The sequence below is a fragment of the Erythrolamprus reginae genome, chromosome 2 (genome assembly GCF_031021105.1).
Source record: "Erythrolamprus reginae isolate rEryReg1 chromosome 2, rEryReg1.hap1, whole genome shotgun sequence".
NCBI lineage: Eukaryota > Metazoa > Chordata > Lepidosauria > Squamata > Dipsadidae > Erythrolamprus > Erythrolamprus reginae.
Genome location: NC_091951.1, coordinates 177,937,634 through 177,958,242, shown reverse-complemented (window position 1 = coordinate 177,958,242; position 20,609 = coordinate 177,937,634). Strand labels below are relative to the sequence as shown.

At 39.0% G+C, this 20,609-nt stretch overlaps 1 protein-coding gene across 2 annotated transcripts in view; it reads right to left on the bottom strand.

Moving 5' to 3' along the window:
• Positions 1–17,248, bottom strand: part of CERS5 (ceramide synthase 5) — a 33,501-nt gene extending 16,253 nt beyond the window's left edge. Inside the window, exons 1-6 of one of the 2 annotated variants that reach the window (XM_070740532.1) lie at positions 16,810–17,248; positions 5,255–5,360; positions 3,821–3,951; positions 3,019–3,076; positions 2,323–2,373; positions 1,095–1,187 (exon numbers count right to left, since the gene is read on the bottom strand). In XM_070740532.1, coding sequence (XP_070596633.1) covers positions 1,095–1,187; positions 2,323–2,373; positions 3,019–3,076; positions 3,821–3,951; positions 5,255–5,360; positions 16,810–17,162 — 792 coding nt within the window. In that variant the 5' untranslated portion in view covers positions 17,163–17,248. The remainder of the gene's footprint in view (positions 1–1,094; positions 1,188–2,322; positions 2,374–3,018; positions 3,077–3,820; positions 3,952–5,254; positions 5,361–16,809) is intronic. The other variant, XM_070740531.1, reaches the window with a different exon arrangement.
• Between the last annotated feature and the right edge of the window lie 3,361 nt (positions 17,249–20,609).

The following is a 20,609-nucleotide window of genomic DNA, read 5'->3' as shown; positions in this document are numbered from 1 at the left end:
AGTAGAAACCGTATAGAATGGTGGTTAGGTAAGGGAAGATGGCTACAAATAAATGCAATATGTAAATATCTTAACGAAAGGGAGAATAAAGAAGTACTATAGAGGGAGGAGACAGGGTTAGAGAAAATAATAAGAGAAAAAAGTGATGGTATAAAGGCGCAAGCAACCAATATATATAAGTTGCTAGTACAGTCAGACGGGGACATGATTGAAGGACGGACCAAATGGTGGCAAAATGAGATACAAGTAGAGGTACAAGAGATGGAAAATATAGTAGAAAATATAAGGAAAATTAAAAATACAAGAATTAGGGAAATGAGAAGGAAAATATTATATAATTGGTATTATACTCCCATTCAACTCGCACACTTTCAGCAGAATGTCAGGGGTATTTGTTGGCATGGGTGTCAAGATAAAGGAGTGTTTATGCATATGTTTTGGGAATGCCTGATAGTGCAGGAATTTTGGCAAAAAGTGCAAGAGGTTATTAATAGAATGCTAAACATACAATGGACAATCACTAAGGAAATGGCAGTATTAGTTAAAAGCAATGCGATGGGAGAATTTAGAGAAATAAAACAAGTAGCAATAGAAAGCACTCAGGCGGTAATAGTTTTGGGTTGGAAGGATGCGACAAAATGGACAATGCAAAATTGGTATAGGTACATGGTGGACCATATTCAATTTGAAATTATGGATAAAAGGATAAATTTGGATAATGAAACTGAATTGAGACAACTGATGGCACGGTGGGACAAGGTAAGACAATATATGATGGGTAGAATCCGAGACCAAGCTACAAGAAATAAATTGAATATTTTTTAAAACATTAAAACATCTACAGTAACAGACATTTTTCTGAAAAACAATTAAGCAATTTATTTAGTAACACAGCCGAATACTCCAGATATAACTTTTAGAATTACTGCTTTAGCCAAATTGAGATATTTTAACCTTCTGAATTGTGATGTAACCTTTTATTGCATTTAATCAAGGACAAACTGCTGTAGTTCTATTATTATTGTCAGATTTTTTTCAACCCAACTAACTAAAAAAGATTCCTATAGGCACTTAGAAAAAAACTTGTTTCTTACCTTTCGCTTAATATCCGTAAACTGTGAATACATAAGAGACGTGTAATAGGCCAGTTCGAAGACATAATAGTAAAAAATGTCAGATGTTATGGGCTGAAAAACAGAAAAGTAATCTTGTTTACATGGCTCGTTCAACATAGATTGGCCCAACAGGCCAGAAACCAGGAAACTGAGTTCTAATCACACTTTAGGCATGAAAAAACATCAGGGTGGTTTGGGGTCAGTTGTCTAAGGATTGTTACAGAAAAAATAGGAGGAAAGAATATTAAGTGTGCTTACTTATAATAATAAAAGTGGGGAAAAAGCTGCCTAATAATTATGCATACCTTGATATAGGATGTTGATCTCTTTAGATCACACACCCCATTACACAAATACATATCACCTGATCTGCTTATATTCACTAAGCATTTACGTTTATATAGCTTGGAAGTAGAAAATATGCATACAAAGAATGATATGGTAAAAACATTTGCTGAATAATTGTGTACACGGTGTATACCATAACACAAAACTAAAAGAAAGGTGTGGCTGGACAACGAATCATGTTAAGTTAAAGAGATCTCAAATTTCTTACAGTGACAATACACCCCCCCCCCCCCCAAATAATAACAATCTGCATATGTTGCCATTTTTAAAAAATAAAATAAAATGTTTTTCTTAAAAAATTACAGTCTAAAATTAGAAGACGGAGCAATCAATTTCCACATGGTCTAGATTTAAAGATATATTTCAGGATTGAATTAATCTTCTGTTGAGATGACATGGATCTCCTTCCCCTCCTTTCATTACAGATAATAAGCCACATGTATTTTAAAATTAAGTATGTCCAAATTAATGTGACCAAGCATCATGGTATACTGCAACTATTTCACGACATCCTACTTAATGGAGTAGCAGCAACCACAGATCTTGCAAAGGAATATAGGTGGTTTGTTAAACCTTTTCAATCATGAAGCTCAGTATCTATCAATGCTGCAGTGATACAGTAGTAGCTCAGAATTTTATTAGGAGGGGAAATGTTGGAAGTGACATATTTAGTCAGCACAAAATCCACAGCACCTAAACCAAATTATCCTATAAATTATGTATTAATTTAATTTATATGCCACCCATCTCATGATCAAATGAGGACAGCAGTTCACAACACCATAAAAACAATATAAAAACATTAAATTAGCATTACTACATTAGCACTGCTACAAATATTATTAAAGAAAATGTATACCTGATAAGGATAGTTATACCAGCATTGTCGTGTATCCCAAAACCAGGGTGACTACAATAAAAAGAAAAATAGAGTAATAGAGTACTTTTATCAGCAGGATTTTAACAACTAAATGGTTGCTTCAGAAAGATATTTTGATTTCTTGGTTTAACTCAGATTGGAAATGTTTTCTTATACTTAAATATCAAGTTACCTATTTCCTTTAAATTATCCATATAGCCCTACCAATAAACATCAGATTTTAAAGGTATGACATCTCCCATAATCAGACAGCAATGATATTTTCACCAAATTTTAATATATTTATATGATAAATTATATCTAAACTCAGCATTTTCTTTAAGCTACCAAAAAGCAATATATAAGTATAATGCTTTAATAACTGAATTACATACAGATACATTCATACAAGACACTGGGAAATCTATATGTTTGAGTGATATAGATTTGTAAGGAATAATGTGCTGCAAATCTCAAACAAGTCCTTCTGGTTCTAAATAAAAAATGTAAATGAATTTCTATGACAAAGCATAATTGAAAGCTACTTTTCCAGTTCTGTTAAGACAATTAAATAAAAACTGAATAAATACTAGGGAAAAGCACCAAGCATCAACTCCTGCAATTAAATTATTATCATTTCATAATAAAGCATTATCATTTCATTTAGTATAATTTGAAGATGTCCAACATACTCACCGACCAAAGAAATCTGAGTCCATATGGAAAAACACATAAATAATATGTAAGCCTCCACCTAGAATTAAAAAACAAGGATATATGGCATACAAATATTGATCTAATAAGAGCCAAAACACATTGTAAGAAAGTAAATCTATTTTCATGCTAAGAGGAATGTTGCCCAATCAAAATTTCAGATTCAAAATGTCTTTAGTTTTTGAAAACTCTTATTATTTATCAAACAAATTTCTATAGTGCACAGAAGATGGAGGTCAAATAACAGTCCCACTCACCTATGGTATATATCTTGGGGAAGTAGTCATTGAGGAAGAGAGGCAGAAGCCATAGAAGTACAGGCAGGAAGGCAAAATGGTCAGATACTATAGTGATACAAGCCATGCATTAAAAAAGTGAGAAAATAAATTTAAGTACGACAGAAAAGATCAGAGACAAGAGTCTATAAAAAAGTCAAGTGAATGCTTAGGAAAATAACTCCAGACAGTAAAAAGGTAGCTTGATAAAAGACATAATTCCTGCAAAGAAAAAGATAGATGTTTTTATAGCTGTAAATTCTACTGAATAACTCAGAAAAGATAGCATTAACTAAGATATACAGAGTTTGGATAATGTGAGAGAGATCAAGATATAGGATTGCGTCTTCAACAGTTCTTTCTGTTGAGTGGGTCCTTACCACTCTAGGTATCCCTACCAGTATAAATGTGATAAGGATATTATTTTTATATTATGCATTACTAATTCTAAAATCTGAAATTCTATTTGATATTTGAATTCTTCAAATTTGAATTCTACACAAACCTACATGCTCTCACAAAACTTTCTAAGGGTGCTTGGTTTATCCTGGTTCCTCCGGTGACGAAACCAGCGCTGGATTTTTCGGACATCCCAATCTAGTTGTTTTGACAAACCTTCTAACCGTCTTGCATCTGGACACTAGGAGATGAACAAACAGATATAAAAAGAGGGTGGGGTGTTTTTTTGCTTTGAGCAAAACTCTTGTGAACATTTGATAAGAATAAAGCTTCCAATTTTTGCCCAATTGTCATTGTATGCCGCCCCGAGTCTTCGGAGAGGGGCGGCATACAAATCTAAGTAATAAATAAAATAAAATTCACTCCGCAATCTGCTGGTTATTATCTGAAACTCTGTGATTTGCTAGGAAAGGCAAACAGAGGAAATACTCAACAAATAAAGTCCTTGCAAAATTGTACCGGAAAAAGTTCCAACTATGTTCAAATATAGGTAGTCCTCAACTTAGGACAATTGAGGCCAAAAATTTTGTTGCTAAGTGAGACAGTTATTCAGTGAATTATGCCCTATTTAATGACTTTTCTTGCCACAATAAGTGAATCACTGCAATAGTTAAGTTAGTGACACTATTGTAAAGTGAATATGACTTTCCCATTGACTCTGTGTGTCAAAAGGTCACAAAAGGTGATTACATGACCTGGGACAGGCAACCATCATAAATATGAACCAGTTGCCAAGCATCCACATTTTGATCACATGATCATGGGGATGCTGCAATGGTTGTAAGTATGAAAAATGGTCATAAGTCACATTTTTCAGTGCTGCTGTAACTTTGAACAGGCACCAAACTGATAGTTATAAGTCAAGGGCTATCTATATATTCAGTACTGCTGAGGTCTTTTCTCCACAATTACAGACACTTCTCCAAGTAAATCATTCTGATTACTCTACCTGCAATTTTCTCAGCAAAATCTGGATGCAAAGCTCAAGCAGAGTTATGAGGATTTTGTTTTTGGGGTGTCTGTGGAGGAGGGTTACAAGTCTCTTATCGTACTAGGTAAAAATCTTATTTCTCTACTAAATAAAAATGACACACCGCAGCACCGGCAATGATATATAGCATAAATAAAAAGTATAAAGACTATAGATGTGCAAAAGAAGCACTGACTGTATTTGCAGGTTCCACATAAGCAGGAAGACCCCTCTTATCTAATGCAGCTAAAAATCATTGGTTTAAGAATAATTAGTTATTATTTATTGGTCTCTTACAATGTACAGATACAATATGAATCTGAGATTGAGGGAGGGCATGGAATAGGCAATAACAAAAACAAAAGAATAATTTAAAAGCTTATATATTTCTTTCATACTACTACAATTCAACAATAAGAAAAGAATACCGAACTATTTTATACCATAGCATTACCCAAAGGAACTAAAGTAGTATGCAAAATAACATTTCAGAACAATTTGACTTCTCGCTTACTTTTGTGATGGATAGAAACACTTTTTCTAAAATTGCATTGGGTTGAGCTCTGCGAGGTCCACTGTCTTGAATGTCAAAATGCACAGCACAGGGTTTGGCAAGAAACCTGGGGACCCAATTCCAGAGAAACCATCATACACAAAATACTACCAATATTGTGAAAAGATAACATGAACATTTAAACATTCTCAATTACAAACTGGATATCACTCACCCACATGAAATTCAAAATGTTAAAATTTCAGAATGTTTTATTTCTAAAGATTTTAAAACATGAAACCCAACTTTTCTAAAGCCTAAATTATTTGGTTTAAATGTTATGAACCACCACTTACACCTAATCATTAATTAATAATCCTTCAATTCATCACACTGTCGACTTGACAGCTATGATATATAGTGTAACAATAATTTTAAATTTCCTGTCTAAAACAAGAGTTTTAAAGACAATTCTCTTCACCTTCATGGGCAAGAGGAGAGAAATACCATAAATAGCCTTTCCAAGTAATGTGCTCTATAACAATGCTATTGGTAGTGGGAAGTTAAGCAGTTGTATCCAAAACTATGTAGGGCATTTAAACTATAAAATTGTGTCTGCAAGATAAAAGAGAGCATCCAAATGTAACTTAATATTTAGCTCATGCTGCAGTTTCAAAACACATTCCATTCCTTTCTTTAAGATATACCCAATGTCCTCTTGCTTTTTGCTTTTAGTTTCTGCTGCTTTAAAGTGAGAACTGGGGTAATCCTTACTGCTGCCCTTATTATATTTTTGATTGACTTTAACCTAATTGTGGATGTTTTAATTTTTGAACATATAGATTGCAAGCTAGTGAGAGTTGTCTTGATTGCAATTAACACAGATGCACTGTTCTTTCATAGATAGCTATTCCTCTCTTTTGATCCTATTCTTCGTGAATAAAATATACTCCAAGTTCTTGTAGTCCACTCTTGAAATTTATCCCACTTGCTTTCAATAATACTGTACCTGCTAAAACATATTTGTTTCTCTGCACTAAGACATATAGACCTTGTTTGTTCTTCGTGCCCTGTGAATTTGTATAAAAACAAGGAATCTTTGGATCATATAACTGGACTATTCCTTCTTCTGCTTACAAGCTCCTTTTTCAAAGCCTCTATACGTTGCTTATTTTTCCAAGTCCCGATTCTTGACACTATTCTGATATCCAGCATCCCTCCCCCCCCTCTCCCACAGGGTTGGTGTGTTTTTTTTAGTTTTTTGTAATTGGTTTATTTACTAAATTAACAACAAACAAAAAATACTTAAAAGAAAACGTGCCCAACACCACAGAGTTGTTTTAAAATCCCATTTCTGCCCACCTCCAAAATAAGATTTTGCCTGGAATTCCACATTTCAGAAATACATTTCCTCAAAAAACCCAAACTATTTATATGGGCATCATCTCCATAATCAGTTGTTTCCAATTTTTCTTCCTGAATCCTATTATTTTGCAGGGTGGAATAAATTAAATACATCTTGTGTTTATCTTCCTGCCCAATGTATCAGTGCCTTGAAGTGTCTTCAAGGTGGTGTCACTTGTTTCCACATGGATCTACAGGAAGAAATATTTGTCAAGAGCCTTTGCAGAATCTTCAGAGATGATTCTCTTAATCACTGAATGTTATTCTTCCTGAGTCTAAAAACATCAACAATGAGGCCCTGGGATTTATTCAGTAACTGAAAAATATAATAACCCTCCTAAGAGGATTGGACATTTATGTTACATTTTCCTGCTTCTCTGCCCCATTAACTGGTTATCTCCTTTCCTTTTGGAGGAATCTTGGTGTTGTAGACCTCTTGGAGACCTCACCTACAAAAAGATATTGACAAAATTGAACGGGTCCAAAGACGGGCTACAAGAATGGTGGAAGGTCTTAAGCATAAAACGTATCAGGAAAGACTTAATGAATTCAATCTGTATAGTCTGGAGGACAGGAGGAAAAGGGGGAACATGATCGAAACATTTAAATATGTTAAAGGGTTAAATAAGGTCCAGGAGGGAAGTGTTTTTAATAGGAAAGTGAACACAAGAACAAGGGGACACAATCTGAAGTTAGTTGGGGGAAAGATCAAAAGCAACATGAGAAAATATTATTTTACTGAAAGAGTAGTAGATCCTTGGAACTTCCAGCAGACGTGGTTGGTAAATCCACAGTAACTGAATTTAAACATGCCTGGGATAAACATATATCCATCCTAAGATAAAATACAGAAAATAGTATAAGGGCAGACTAGATGGACCATGAGGTCTTTTTCTGCCGTCAGACTTCTATGTTTCTATGTTGTTATCCCTTCACAAACCATGCCTATGACTGATTTATTAATTCTCCATCTTCCCTGATAAACTGAATGCAGTGGATAATAGAATATTTAAGCAGTGTGAGAGATAAAACAAGAATATGAATGGGCAATGAATGAAAATTGATTAGATAAAAAGGGAACGCTATGAAGAAATATGTTGATTAATATGTCGCTGACAATGGTCTGAATTCCAAAGAAATATAGGGGGGGGAGAAGAAGGGGGGAAGGGAAGGCTAAGAAAATTTTGGCTGGATGAAATCCTCAAAAAAGAACAGTGAAAAACTTAAAAAATAAAAGCCAATCTATGAAGTAGTACATCTTTTTTATAGTACTAAAATTAAAAAGATAAAATTTCAAAGTAAAAAAGAAATATACCATGTTTCCCTGAAAATAAGACCCTTATATTTTTTTGAACCCTGAAATAAGCGCTTGGCCTTATTGTCATGCACTCAAAAGCCTGATTGGGCTTTTATCAGGGGATGTCTTATTCTGGAAAAAACAGGGTAGAAAAGAAAAAATAGAAAGAAAAATAATGAAATGTCTATTTTTAATTTTCATCAAATAAGCCAACTTTATATTCCTTTTTACTTTTAAAAGTTTTGATCCTTAAAGCTTTCAAATAGTGTTCTAGAACTTGGGTGGTTTTTTAAATGTTTTGTTCCTTCTCATAAAATTCTTCAAACCTTTAATAAGTTTCTTTTCTAATGCCAATATAGGAAAGTTATCCGGGTCATTCTTTTGGTTTATTATTTTAATTATTGAGACATCAACTGGTTTCATTTGTCAATCTAATGTAGCACCCTTTTCCATATTATTCTTGTTACCTGTCATTTTTAAGTCCACTTTCAGATTAATCTCAGACTTGCCCAATCATTGTTGTACCATATGATTCTTGACAAATGTATATTTTATTTATGTACGCTGAGAGCATATGCACCAAGACAAATTCCTTGTGTGTCCAATCACACTTGGCCAATAAAAATTCTATTCTATTCTATTCTATTCTATTCTATTCAAAGTTGTTCCTCTTCTATAACATCTTTTAAACATAGTCTATCTATAGAGGGAGTCACTATTAAAGTTAACTTCTGGGTTCATTGTGATATTTTGCTCCATTCTGTATTTGTAAGTCAAATTCAAATGTTGTTCTCCCTCAGTTGTAACCTTAGCTCATTCTGGTTCCCTCTCCTGTCTAACCTCCAAAATCTCATCCTACCATGGTTTTAAAAAAAGAATTCAAAGGATAATTCTTTGACATGGGAAGGTTTCTTATAATTCCAAAATCTCATTTTAAATATGTCTCAACCTAGTCTGCTTTTTAACGTTTCAAAATCAAAGTTTTAATTATACTTTTGTTGTTTATTCCGAAGAATTTAAGTCCTTAAATGTGCATTTAAAACTTCCCTTCGTAAGGATTGAAGGAAACTCACTTGGTAATTCAAACTTGTCAGTAAACAGATTTCTAATACCTAAAAGAAAGTTAACCAATAATTTCCGAAAGTGATTAGAAAAGGAACTACAGTATGTGAATCCATTGACCTTCTGAAACGTGCCAACTGCAATTTGAATGAAATATGCTTTCCCTCATCTCTTAGTACTCTAAATCCATCAGATTGGATTGTTGTCTTGTAGTTCCCTTATGAGGAACACTATATGGCATACTTGTGGGTGACCTCAAGTAGTCTCCTTGTCCAGAAAGGAATTACAAATCTAATAAATAAATAAATAAATAATGTACATTTTGCCAATTCTTTGCTATTTCTATGGGTCAGACACACATGCACAAAAAAACAAAGCAGACAGTGTATAACATCTGTGCTGTCTGGTGATTGTTGAGAGGGAAATTGCTGGGAGACAGAGGGAGATTTGTTTTTTCCTTGTTTTCCTCCGCTAAAACCAAGGTGTGTCTTATACTCCTCTGTGTCTTATACTCTGCAAAATATGGTAGTCGGACGTCTTCGTGACGTCAAAGCTCCACCTATGGAATTCCCTTTTGGGATTCCCCACCTTCTTTCTAGCCTCCAGATCAGCCGAAAACGCCGCCGCCAATCGCAAAAACGGCGCTCCGCTGTGTGCCGCCGCCCGGCTGTAACCTTCTGAAACAGCCGGGTGCTTCTCAACGGCCTTCGGAACCCAAACCTGAACCTGAACATCCGGGTTCGGCGTTTGGGAGAATGCCGAGAAGCCCCCCGGCTGTTTCAGAAGGTGATTGGAGAATGGCTAGTATTGCGCCTGTCCACAAGAAGGGCAGTAGAGAAGAAGCTGGTAACTACAGGCCAGTTAGCTTGACATCAATTATAGTTAAAATGATGGAGACTCTACTCAAAAAGAGGATAAATCAGCACCTAAAAAAGAATAACTTATTGAACCCAAACCAGCATGGCTTTACTGAGGGCAAATCATGACAGACTAATCTCACTGATTTTTTGACTATGTCACAAAGGTGTTGGATGAAGTTGGTGCCGTGGATATTGCCTATCTGAACTTCAGCAAAGCCTTTGATACGGTTCCACATAAAGAGCTGATAAATAAATTAGTAAAGATTGGATTTAATCCCTGGATAGTTCAGTGGATTTGCGGCTGGTTGAAGCGTAGACATCAGAGGGTTGTTGTTAATGGCAAGTATTCTGAGCAGAGACTTGTTACAAGCAGTGTGCCACAACTTGCAGTGTTCCCTCTAATTTTTTTGGGGGGTGGGCGGAAAAGTATAGTGTCTGAGCGGCAGTCCCTTCGGGACTGGGTGGCACAGAAATAATACATAAATAAATAAATAAATAAACAAACAAACGAATAAATAAAAAACCCTGTTTTGCCTCAGAGAATTTCAAAATAAAATACTGTACTGTGTGTCTATAAAAGTGAGCTCATAATAGGGCAACTCTATCAATATCAATATGCCACTTAAATAGTTGAGCTAGTTTCAAACTAGATTTTGATTTTCTTTCTCTCTTCCTTACTCCCATTCTTTTTCTTTCTCTTTTCCTTCCTCTCTTTTTTCTATCTGTTTCTCTCTCTTCCTCTCTTCCTCTCTCTCTCCTTCCCTCTCACTCTTTCCCTCTCGGCTTCTGGGCAGGTTTGGAAAACTCTGAGTTGATGATTTTTAAGTGAGCGATTGTCACTGCTCAGCTTAGAGGGAACTATGGCCACAAGGGTCTGTTCTGGGTCCTATTCTTTTTAATATCTCTGTGAGTGACATAGAGGAAGGTTTGGTAGGGAAGATTTGCCTATTTGCCAAAGACACTAAAGTGTGCAATAGGGTTGATATTCCTGGAGGTGTCTGTAATATGGTAAATTATTTAGTTTTACTAGATAAGTAGTCAATCTATGTTTATATGTTTCTCTTAGGAATCTCTTAAAAATTTTAAATTATAGGCTGAACTGAAGGCTGATCACTAATTGAATATCCTAAGTGAAGAAATTTTAAATACTATAATAGCAGTACACTTCATGGCACTAACAATTATGATCAGCACAGATGTTTATGAAAATACCCATCTGTATTAACTTCCCCACAGAAATGGAAGTTTCCTCATTTCCTAAGGAAGTTAAGGTCATTATACAGATGTAATGTTTTGCTCCCAGTTGGGCAATGCATTACCTCCCTGTTCTTCATAATAAGTTAAGAACAACTAACATTTTGTATTTTTCCTTACTGGACAAGATCTAATTTAATGAGGAATATGACAGTATGTAAAACATCACATCACAGCCATAGATCATTCTTGTGAGCAACGTTCCCACTAAGGTGCGCAGTTCACCATGGCGCACTTACCAACGGCCTTCAGCACAGTTTTTCAACCCTGCGCAGGAGCCGATCGCCTACCTTTTGCAAAAGGTTCTTCCAGCAGAACTTCCACAAGCACCTTGTAAACGGGCTCAGGCAGCGGGGTGGTGGAAGAGGAGGCGGTGGAGGTGAGGGGCTTACAGCTACCCCCCCTCATGGCACTAGACGAGCACTGCGGTCGGGAGCTTGCTGTCAGGGCAGCAGGGGCCCGCTGATGTCAAGCCCTGCGCTGACCTGCAAAGCAGCCCGCCCAGGGAAGCCGCACGCTTTTCAAACGTGCATTTTTCAAACACACCGCTTCCCCGGGCAGCTAGCTTTGCAGGCCGGTGCAGGGCATGACGTCAGCGGGCCCCTGCTGCCCAACAGCAATCTCCCGACCACCGTGCTCCCCTTGTGCTGCCGGGGATGGTGGTGGGGGCCGCAAGCACCTTGCTTCCACCACCTCCTCTTCCACCCCCCTGCTGCCGATACCTTCTTCCTGGGCTGGATCGACGAGCAGGTGCTGCTGATCCAGGGCAAGGAGGAGCACCTGGAGGCGCTGCACGAGGGCTGGATGCCCAGGGTTCTCAAGCCCCCAGCCGGACGCCTGAGAACTTCTGCCGCCACGTCTTTTGCCTGGCCGAAGAGTACTGGAAGCGCCTGTGGCCGCCCTGCACAGAGCTTGAAGGCAGCGTTTGTGGCTCTGTTCTTCCCACCCGAGAGAAGAGTGCCAAGTGCTTTTGGAGCGCAGGCTGAAAGGGGTGTGTGCGGGGCAGGGGGAAACAGGGCTCTCAGAGAGAGAATCGATCATGCAGGAGGCTTTGAAAGTGGCACCTGACGCTTGTGTCCAGGTAGTTACACCCGTCTCTCTCTCTCTCTCTCTCTCTCTCTCTCTCTCTCTCTCTCTCTCTCTCTCTCTCTCTCATACATGCACACACACAGACGAGGGAGCGGAGAGGAAAGGCGGTGACAACGGGAGCAAAATAAGGCAGAAATATATTCTTCCTCCAGTTTGCCAATCTAACTATTCTTTTTGAAGCAACAAAATGGCAATATGGAAAAATACATTACAGTTAGATGTGTTCCAATTCCTAAGATTTTTCTTAGAGTGGACAAAATTTTTGCTAGATTTTTCTGACCCATTTGACTACATAATGGATAACAATACACATTTAAATTTGAAAAATCCATTCACAATATACACATGCAATTAGAAGTTGAGAGCTTACAGTTTTGTTTGCAAGATTTCTTTACCTAAGCATTTACATATAGTGTTTTCCTCAGGAACCAGCAAATTGGTTCCAAGATCTAAGAGAAATTTTGTGTGTTTGGGGGTCTCTTTCACTTCAACAGCCCCCTCCAAATCTCAATAAACACAAATGAAGATGACCTACTGGCACATCTCCCCTCAAATGCATCAATGAACAAAAATACAATCAGAAGATGTATAAATAAGGTTCACAGAGAATATGAACTTTTACATGAAACATTCTAAAAGCTGTTCCATTTTTTTCAATATTTATTTGTAAAAATGTATTCTTAATACAAATTGCAAAAAGGGTCAAAAATAAAAACAGCCAGAGTATTCTGCTGACACTTCAATTTCTATGCCAAAAATATTTTTATTAATTAATGCAGTGTTTTCCCCCTATTCCTCAAGTATGATTTTTAGTGTTCTGTTGTCTGTATTTACTGCCTAATAGCAAAATATTTCATCTAGATGTTTTAGCATCTTTTTGGATGATAGACATATTGTTCTAAGGGCAGAAACATATAAACCAGTGCTTCATTTCCTTTCTTTAATTTCTTAGGCTTACTACTTTCTTGCTCTGCTTTGTGGGACATTGCTTAGAATAGAATAGAATAGAATAGAATAGAATTCTTTTATTGGCCAAGTGTGGTTGGACACACAAGGAATTTGTCTTTGTTGCAGATGCTCTCAGTGTACATAAAAGAAAAGATACACTTGTCAAGAATCTTGAGGTACAACACTTAATGATTGTCATAGGGGTCAAATAATCTGGGTTTGGGTGAAACTTGACTTTGGTCTTCAAACCTGGCAAGTTTAAGGCTTGTGGACTTCAACTCCCATTCATAAGGTAGCATGACTGGTGGAGGAATTCTGGGAGCTGAAGTCCACAAGTCTTGAAGCTGTCAAGTTTGAAGTTTGTAAAAAGTGTACATGATTTTAAAAAGTATACATGGTTGTAAAAGGTATTCTGCTACACTGGTATTTTATTAAACAATATAATACTATACCATTTGGTTCAGAATACTTTTTTCCTTGTTTTTCTCCTCTAAAATCTGGGTGTGTCTTATACACCAAAAATACGGTATTTATTATATTTATTTATTTATTTGTGTATGTATGTATGTACAATATGTATGTATGTATGTATGTATGTAAGTATTTATTTTGACTTCTATGCCACCCAGTCCCAAAGGGACTGCCGCTCAGACTCTATACTTTTCCTTCCACAACAGAAAAAAATTAGAGGGAACATTACTTGTGAGCGGGGGGAAAAACATTAGAAACAGAAAACTACTAAATAGAATTCTAAGCTTTTACCTGGAAGGCCAATTTTCTCTATATACATATTACATTTTTGATATGAATAAAAATAAGACATTAAAAATTTCTACCTATAATTTGCTGTAAAAACTGAAACAGCTGTATTATTGAAGTGTTATTACAATACAGGTGTTCTGCCGGTGTGTTTCAACCGTAAGTACAGGGTAATTAGTCCAGAAAGACACACACCACACGATAAACAGAAAAACAGAAACAGCTCCCTTTTTAAATGTCAAAGGAATTTTCTGGTACACACAAGGCACAGGTGAAATGCAATCCAATTGCTCACCCAATAACTGGGAAATTGAGTCCAATTCTAAAGTCCAGAGAGTCCACACACACAATCCTGAACAGCAAAAAAGCACGATCTTGACCAAACAATGAATCAGATAAACTGCCATGAGGCCGACACACCAGGCTGCACTTTTATCTGTAGCACTAATTACAGCAGCCCCACCCAACCACAGGTGGCCTCATTTTCTCTTGTAATAATCCTTCAGTTGTTGTCTCCTATGCATCACTCTACGCATGCTGGATGTGTCATTAATTCTTGTTCAGAATCCAGGGAAGATACAGATGATTGATCTCCTCCTGGGCTATCTGTCAAACTCCCCTCTTCCCTGTCACTCACACTTCCTTGGTCAGAGGAGACAGATTCTACTGGAAGCAAAACAGGCCTGCTGCATGTGGATGTCTCTCCCACATCCACCTCCACATTGCTTGGGGCAGGAGCTGGGCCAGAGCTAACTACAACAACAGGTAGCCCTTGACTTGTGACTACAATTGAGCCGAACATTTCTGATGCTAAATGAAACATTTGTAAAATGTGTTTTACCCCATTTTATTACCTTTCTTGCTGCAATTGTTAAATGAATTATTGCAGTAGCCAAGTTAGCAACATGGTTGTTAAGTGAATCTGGCTTCTTCGTTGATTTTCCTTGTCAGAAGGTCCTAAAAGATGATCACATGGGATACTGCAACTGTCATAAATACGAGTTAGCTGCCAAGTGTCTGAATTTTGATCACATGACCAGGGGGATGCATGTACTGCATATTTATTGCTCTATTTCTAAAACTATAGCTTGATTTACACTAATAAAAATAACATAAAGCCCAAATTCTTTATGTAAGAACAATGCATGTTCAGTCCCAGACTAGAAAATGAAAGAATTGTCAATCCAGTTTAAACTACAGTTAGCAGTCCATTTACAGCCGTTGTTTATGCCGTTATACCACATCACTATTTCCCAATAAATGTTCTCATGTAAACCACAATTTCAAGTAGTCACGAGCACATTTTATTTCATGTGTATTTCGGGAACAAGGCGTTTTCAACAAATAATAATTCCCAAAATTAATTCATACCTTAGATAATCTAACACAGGAAAGAACATAAAGGTAGGGAAGTGTCTCAGATCTCATAAACCAAACATTCAGACTGAGAAGAAGAAAAGAGAAGGAGTCCAATTATAAGCTTTGGATAATTGTGTGCATAACAAAGTGGTTTATAAGGCCCATGACTGTCTTGGCCAGGAACAGCAGGTACTGTATCTTGAGAGCAAAATGTGCTATCTTCCCTTGAGGAATTAATTACAAGAACCCTTAACCCCAAACAGAGCATCACGGCTCTCATGAAAATATATCTAAGGCCTGCAGTTTTAGTTAAACTTGAGCTTTAACAAATCATTTTATAAATTAGAGGAGTCTTTTTTCTCCTTCCAAACCATCGTATCTATCCCGCTTAATCATTTCCTTTCCACCCTGATTTTTTCCAGCACATATCTAATCTTAAAAACACTGATAAACTCAAGAAGAAGGGTGGGGGAGCACATCTTCTAGTCTGCAAGGTATCTAAAACTTTTTTTAAAAAAATAACTTCATCTCCATCAATAATGAATGTCCAGACAAACAACAATAGCAATAGCACTTAGACTTACACACTACTTCACAGTGTGTAAATCTCTAAGCGTTTACAGAGTCAGCCTATTGCACCCAACAATCTGGGTCCTCATTTTACCCACCCCGAAAGGATGGAAGTTTGAGTCAACTTTGAGCCTGGTGTGATTTGAACTGGTAAACTACAGCCAGAAGTCAGCAGAAGCAGCTTGCAGTACTGCTCTCTAACCACTGCGCCACCAAGGCTCATAAAAGTCTACAGTTGCAAAGTACACTGTGTGTGTGGGAGGGGGGGCACTCGGGTTCAAATTCCCACTCCCCCCACCATGAAGGTCTATGGGTCCCCTCCAAGCCTTCTTCTCTCAGCCCATCCTCACCCTCAAGGATCGGTGCAGTGTTACGACCAAACATGCCAGCTTTGATGCGAACCCCCACCCCCCCTTCTTTCCTTCGTGATATTGAAACTGAACAAAACACGAAGCCAGGTTCGTATTTGCAGAACGAAGGGAATCCAAGAAGCAAGCAGCAAGTTTCCGACGGTCGCGGTTTTACGACGGATCTCATCGAGGGAAGCTTGTCATTCGGAAGACCAGCTCCGGGTGCTATTTTTTGCTACCCGCAGACCCCAACCGCCTCCGAGCCGCGGCCGACTCGAGCGAATCCACTGACAGGACAGGAGGAGGGATGATCGCTCCGCAGTCCCGGGAAGGAAAGCGGGGGAGGGAGAGAAACCCAGCCTCAGCCCGAACCGCTGACGACCCAAGAGGAGGAAGTCGAGTGTCAGTCGGCGCCGCCGCCGCCCCATAACCGGAACCGGGAGGGGCGGTCTGTGGGGCGGAAGCGTGCCCCCCCCCGACCCAAACCATCACTCCCCCCCGCGCGGGGCCGGGAGGGTAGGTCGGTGGGCCCCGGCTAACCCAGCTTCTCATCCCATTCCCGGCCTTGGCGTCCTCTGAGGAGGAGCCGCCGCCGCCACCGCCCACCTCCCTACCTATAGTTACCTTTCGAAGAAGTGCCTTATGACCAAAAGGCCGGCGGCCAGCGGGAGCGCCGCCAGAAGGTAACCGGTGCGGTATCCATCGGGGCTCTCTCGCTCCAAATCTGCCCAAGTCACGTTGACCGGAAGCCAGAAGCGCTCGTTCCACAGCCAGGCTGCCACGACCGCCATTTTCCCACGCCCCCCCACCCCACTCCACACGCGCGCACACACCACGCACGCGGCCCGCCCGGGGGCTCCTGCTCTTTCCAGCAGGCAGCGGCCGCCGCCACCAGAATGCCTCCACTGCCCGCCGGCGCGAGGAAAAAGCAGTAGCGAACGAGGACGGGGGGTGGAGCCTGGGTAGTGCCCGCCCATCTAGCTTCCCCGGAGAAGAGGTCAAAGCCGACGCCCCTTTCCTCACCCCTTCAGTACCGTTAGGAACAGCGTGGCGCATGCGCCCCGACGCGGGAAGGAGGGGATGAATTTTGAGGGCTGAGGGATTTAAGAGGGTGGGGGCGGGAGAAAGGCGGGCCCTGAAGAGCGAAGGGATGGGAGGGGGGGAGGTTCCGCTGAATCCTGAAGAGGGGTGGGGGAAGTTGGCTCCTTCGTCTGAATTCTGAAGTTGCAACTTCGGGGGTGGGGAATAAGATGGGTAAAATGAAGACCCGGATTGTGGGGGCAATATGCTGGCTCTGTTAAAAGTGCTATTGCTAAGATGTTGTAAGCCGCCCTGAGTCTAAGGAGAAGGGCGACATTAAAAAAAATCGAAATAAACAAACAAACAAACTCCCCTCAGGAAAACTGTCCTTGGGAGTTGGATGACTTTTACGGTTTGAGCTGTTTCGCCGCCTCTCGCCTCCATTTAATAAACGGTTCCCTCACTTCATTTATGAAACCTCCGGAAAGGGACTGATGACACACGCTTTATCCCCTCCGAGGTGACGAAACGTCGACGGGTGCGGCTTGAGCCAACCGCATACCAGTTTACGTTGTCACCCTGCTACAAATATTCTGTCAGAATCCACACACTGCCCATAGATTGTAGACCAGTGGTTCCCAACCTTTTTTTGCCCATGCCCCACCTAAGCAGCTCTAAAATCCTCATACCCCCTCCCCAATATATAGAATTAGAATAGAATTATTTTATTGGCCAAGAGTGATTGGACACACAAGGAATTTGACTTTGGTGCATATGCAGATTACCTCAGGGACCGCCTTCCGCTGCACGAATCCCAGCGACCAGTTAGGTCCCACAGAGTGGATCTTCTCCGGGTCCCGTCAACTAAGCAATGTCGCCTGGCGGGACCCAGGGGAAGAGCCTTCTCTGTGGTGGCCCCGGCCCTCTGGAACCAACTCCCCCCAGAGATTAGAACTGCCCCCACCCACCTTGCCTTTCGTAAACAACTTAAAAACCCACCTCTGCCGCCAGGCATGGGGGAATTGAGATCCTCTTTCCCCCTAGGCCTTTACAATTCTATGCATGGTATGTATGTATGTATGTTTGGTTTTTATATTAATTGATTTTTAATCATCAATACCAAATTACTATTGTACACTGTTTTATTGTCGCTGTTAGCCTCCCCGAGTCTCTGGAAAGGGGCGGCATACAAATCCAATAAATAAATAAATAAATAAATATGAAGCAACTGTCAAATACATGCCGGTTGCCAAGCAACTGAATTCTGATCACATGACCATAGGAATGCTGCAATGGACATGTGAAAAACAGTCACAAGTCAACTTTTTTCAGTACAGTACTATCGTATCTTCGGTCATTTGGCTTTAAATTGAGGATTACCTATGGTCCTTGGAAAAGCTCAATTACTTCATTAGTTAGGAGTACATAATGCTCAAGATCGAATTGTTCATGAAAGGTCTAACTGAAATCTCAACTTGGACCATGAATTGTACAAATGGTTTTAGGTGAGGTGATTTGTGAGTACAGTACTCCATACATCATTACTATCTTCATTCCCAACTGCCTCGCAAAACTGGAGGAAGCCTAATTGCAACCATTCTCATTTTTATATATTTTGCTAGCATCCCCGTAGCATTTTTAGTTCTTGCTGATATATTTCTGTCTGTGAGCAACATCCATGACAGGTTTCTTAACTACAAAGCTGTTGTCTTCTATTTACTAATTGGCAGATTCTCCAGTTATTCCGATTATGGCTGTGTGTTGTTACAATAGCCATTTTGGGGGAAAGCAGAAGTTACTGACAATGCTCCAAGACATGTAACCTCTACAAATAAAATAATGGCTCAGGCCCAGAATTTGGGACTCCATTAGCCCTCGTGTCAATTTGAAATATGGACCAGCACTAAGCTCTGCCATGTTAGAAAATAAAAGGGAATTGAGATCCTCTTTCCCCCTAGGCCTTTACAATTCTATGCATGGTATGTATGTGTGTATGTTTGGTTTTTATATTAATTGATTTTTAATCATCAATACCAAATTACTATTGTACACTGTTTTATTGTCGCTGTTAGCCGCCCCGAGTCTCTGGAGAGGGGCGGCATACAAATCCAATAAATAAATAAATAAATAAATAAATGCTCTCTGTGTACATAAAAGAAAATAGAGATTTATCAAGAATCATGTGGTACAACACTTAATGATTGACACAGGGATCAAATAAGCAATGAAGAAACAATTAAATCAAGAATATAATTCTTACTATTAAAAAAGTGAATTCATGTGGAGGAAGCCTTTAAGGCCATTAACTTGGTTTAAACAAGGTTCTAGTTGCCCCTGTTAAAAATCAAATTGCCCCCCTTCCTGTGGGGCATGGGCCCCATGTTGGGAATCACTGTTGTAGAGCAAAAGCCCAAGGAGTTCTGTTTCCCTATGAATATGCAGTTTTAAATGTTTAGTTTGCCCTTCCCTATCAAAAAGAAATGTGCAGATGGGATACTCACATCTGCTTTTATTAAAAGTTCTACACTACTCATCTCGCTTTATTTAAAAAGTTGTGTGAGTCCTCTGGTTTTCCTTTTTTTTTTACAATGTGTGGTTTGCTTCAAATATTTGTGAGCTGACGTAAGTTTTTCTTCTGTCTTTTGTTTATAATGCCTGTCTTTTATGCCAGAAATGTTTCAGAAGTTTTGCATATACCTTTGGTATATTCAATTGAAAAGCTTGTCTTTTTGGTTTCCACTAATATTGAAATCCTTCAAAACGTTCCCCAAACTTCTTTGTGTAGGTTGATTTCCTGTTATGATCATTTTATAATTCCTTAGGAATAAGATATCCATCAGTGCTATTTGTAATGTCCCTATTCTAGGTCATCAGTGAGCCGTTGGACAGTATTACTTGGTCTGTTGTGTGAAAGTTTGGGTGGTTCAGGGTGGGGAATTTGTGATGGGTGGGGCATAGTTTTTTTGGGGGGGTTGATATGTGTTGGGTCTGATCTCTGGGCATCATATGACTTTTGATGTATGTGTATACTTAGTGTTCTGTAACTTCATTACAAGCGCTGTCCTTATCAAGAAATGTGTCTAGTTAACAAGGTTGGCAGTCCAATGTTCAAAAGCTTATTACAGATTTCCATTTCATTCTTTATCTTCTAGCTCCCTCTGGTGTCAATCTTCCTTATTATAAAAACACTGCAAACCATCACAATTTTCCCATTGGAAAAAAGTTCAACTAAATTCAAAGCTATAATTTCAAATCCATCTGGATTCTTCCAGATTCTGCCATTAACTTTCCAAAATCCATATTCTAAGCACCCTTATGCTGCATATCTAAAAATAACATAACCAAAACTTTAAAATTCAAATTTGCACATCTTTCTTTAGACTCATCTGATGAATACAACTAAA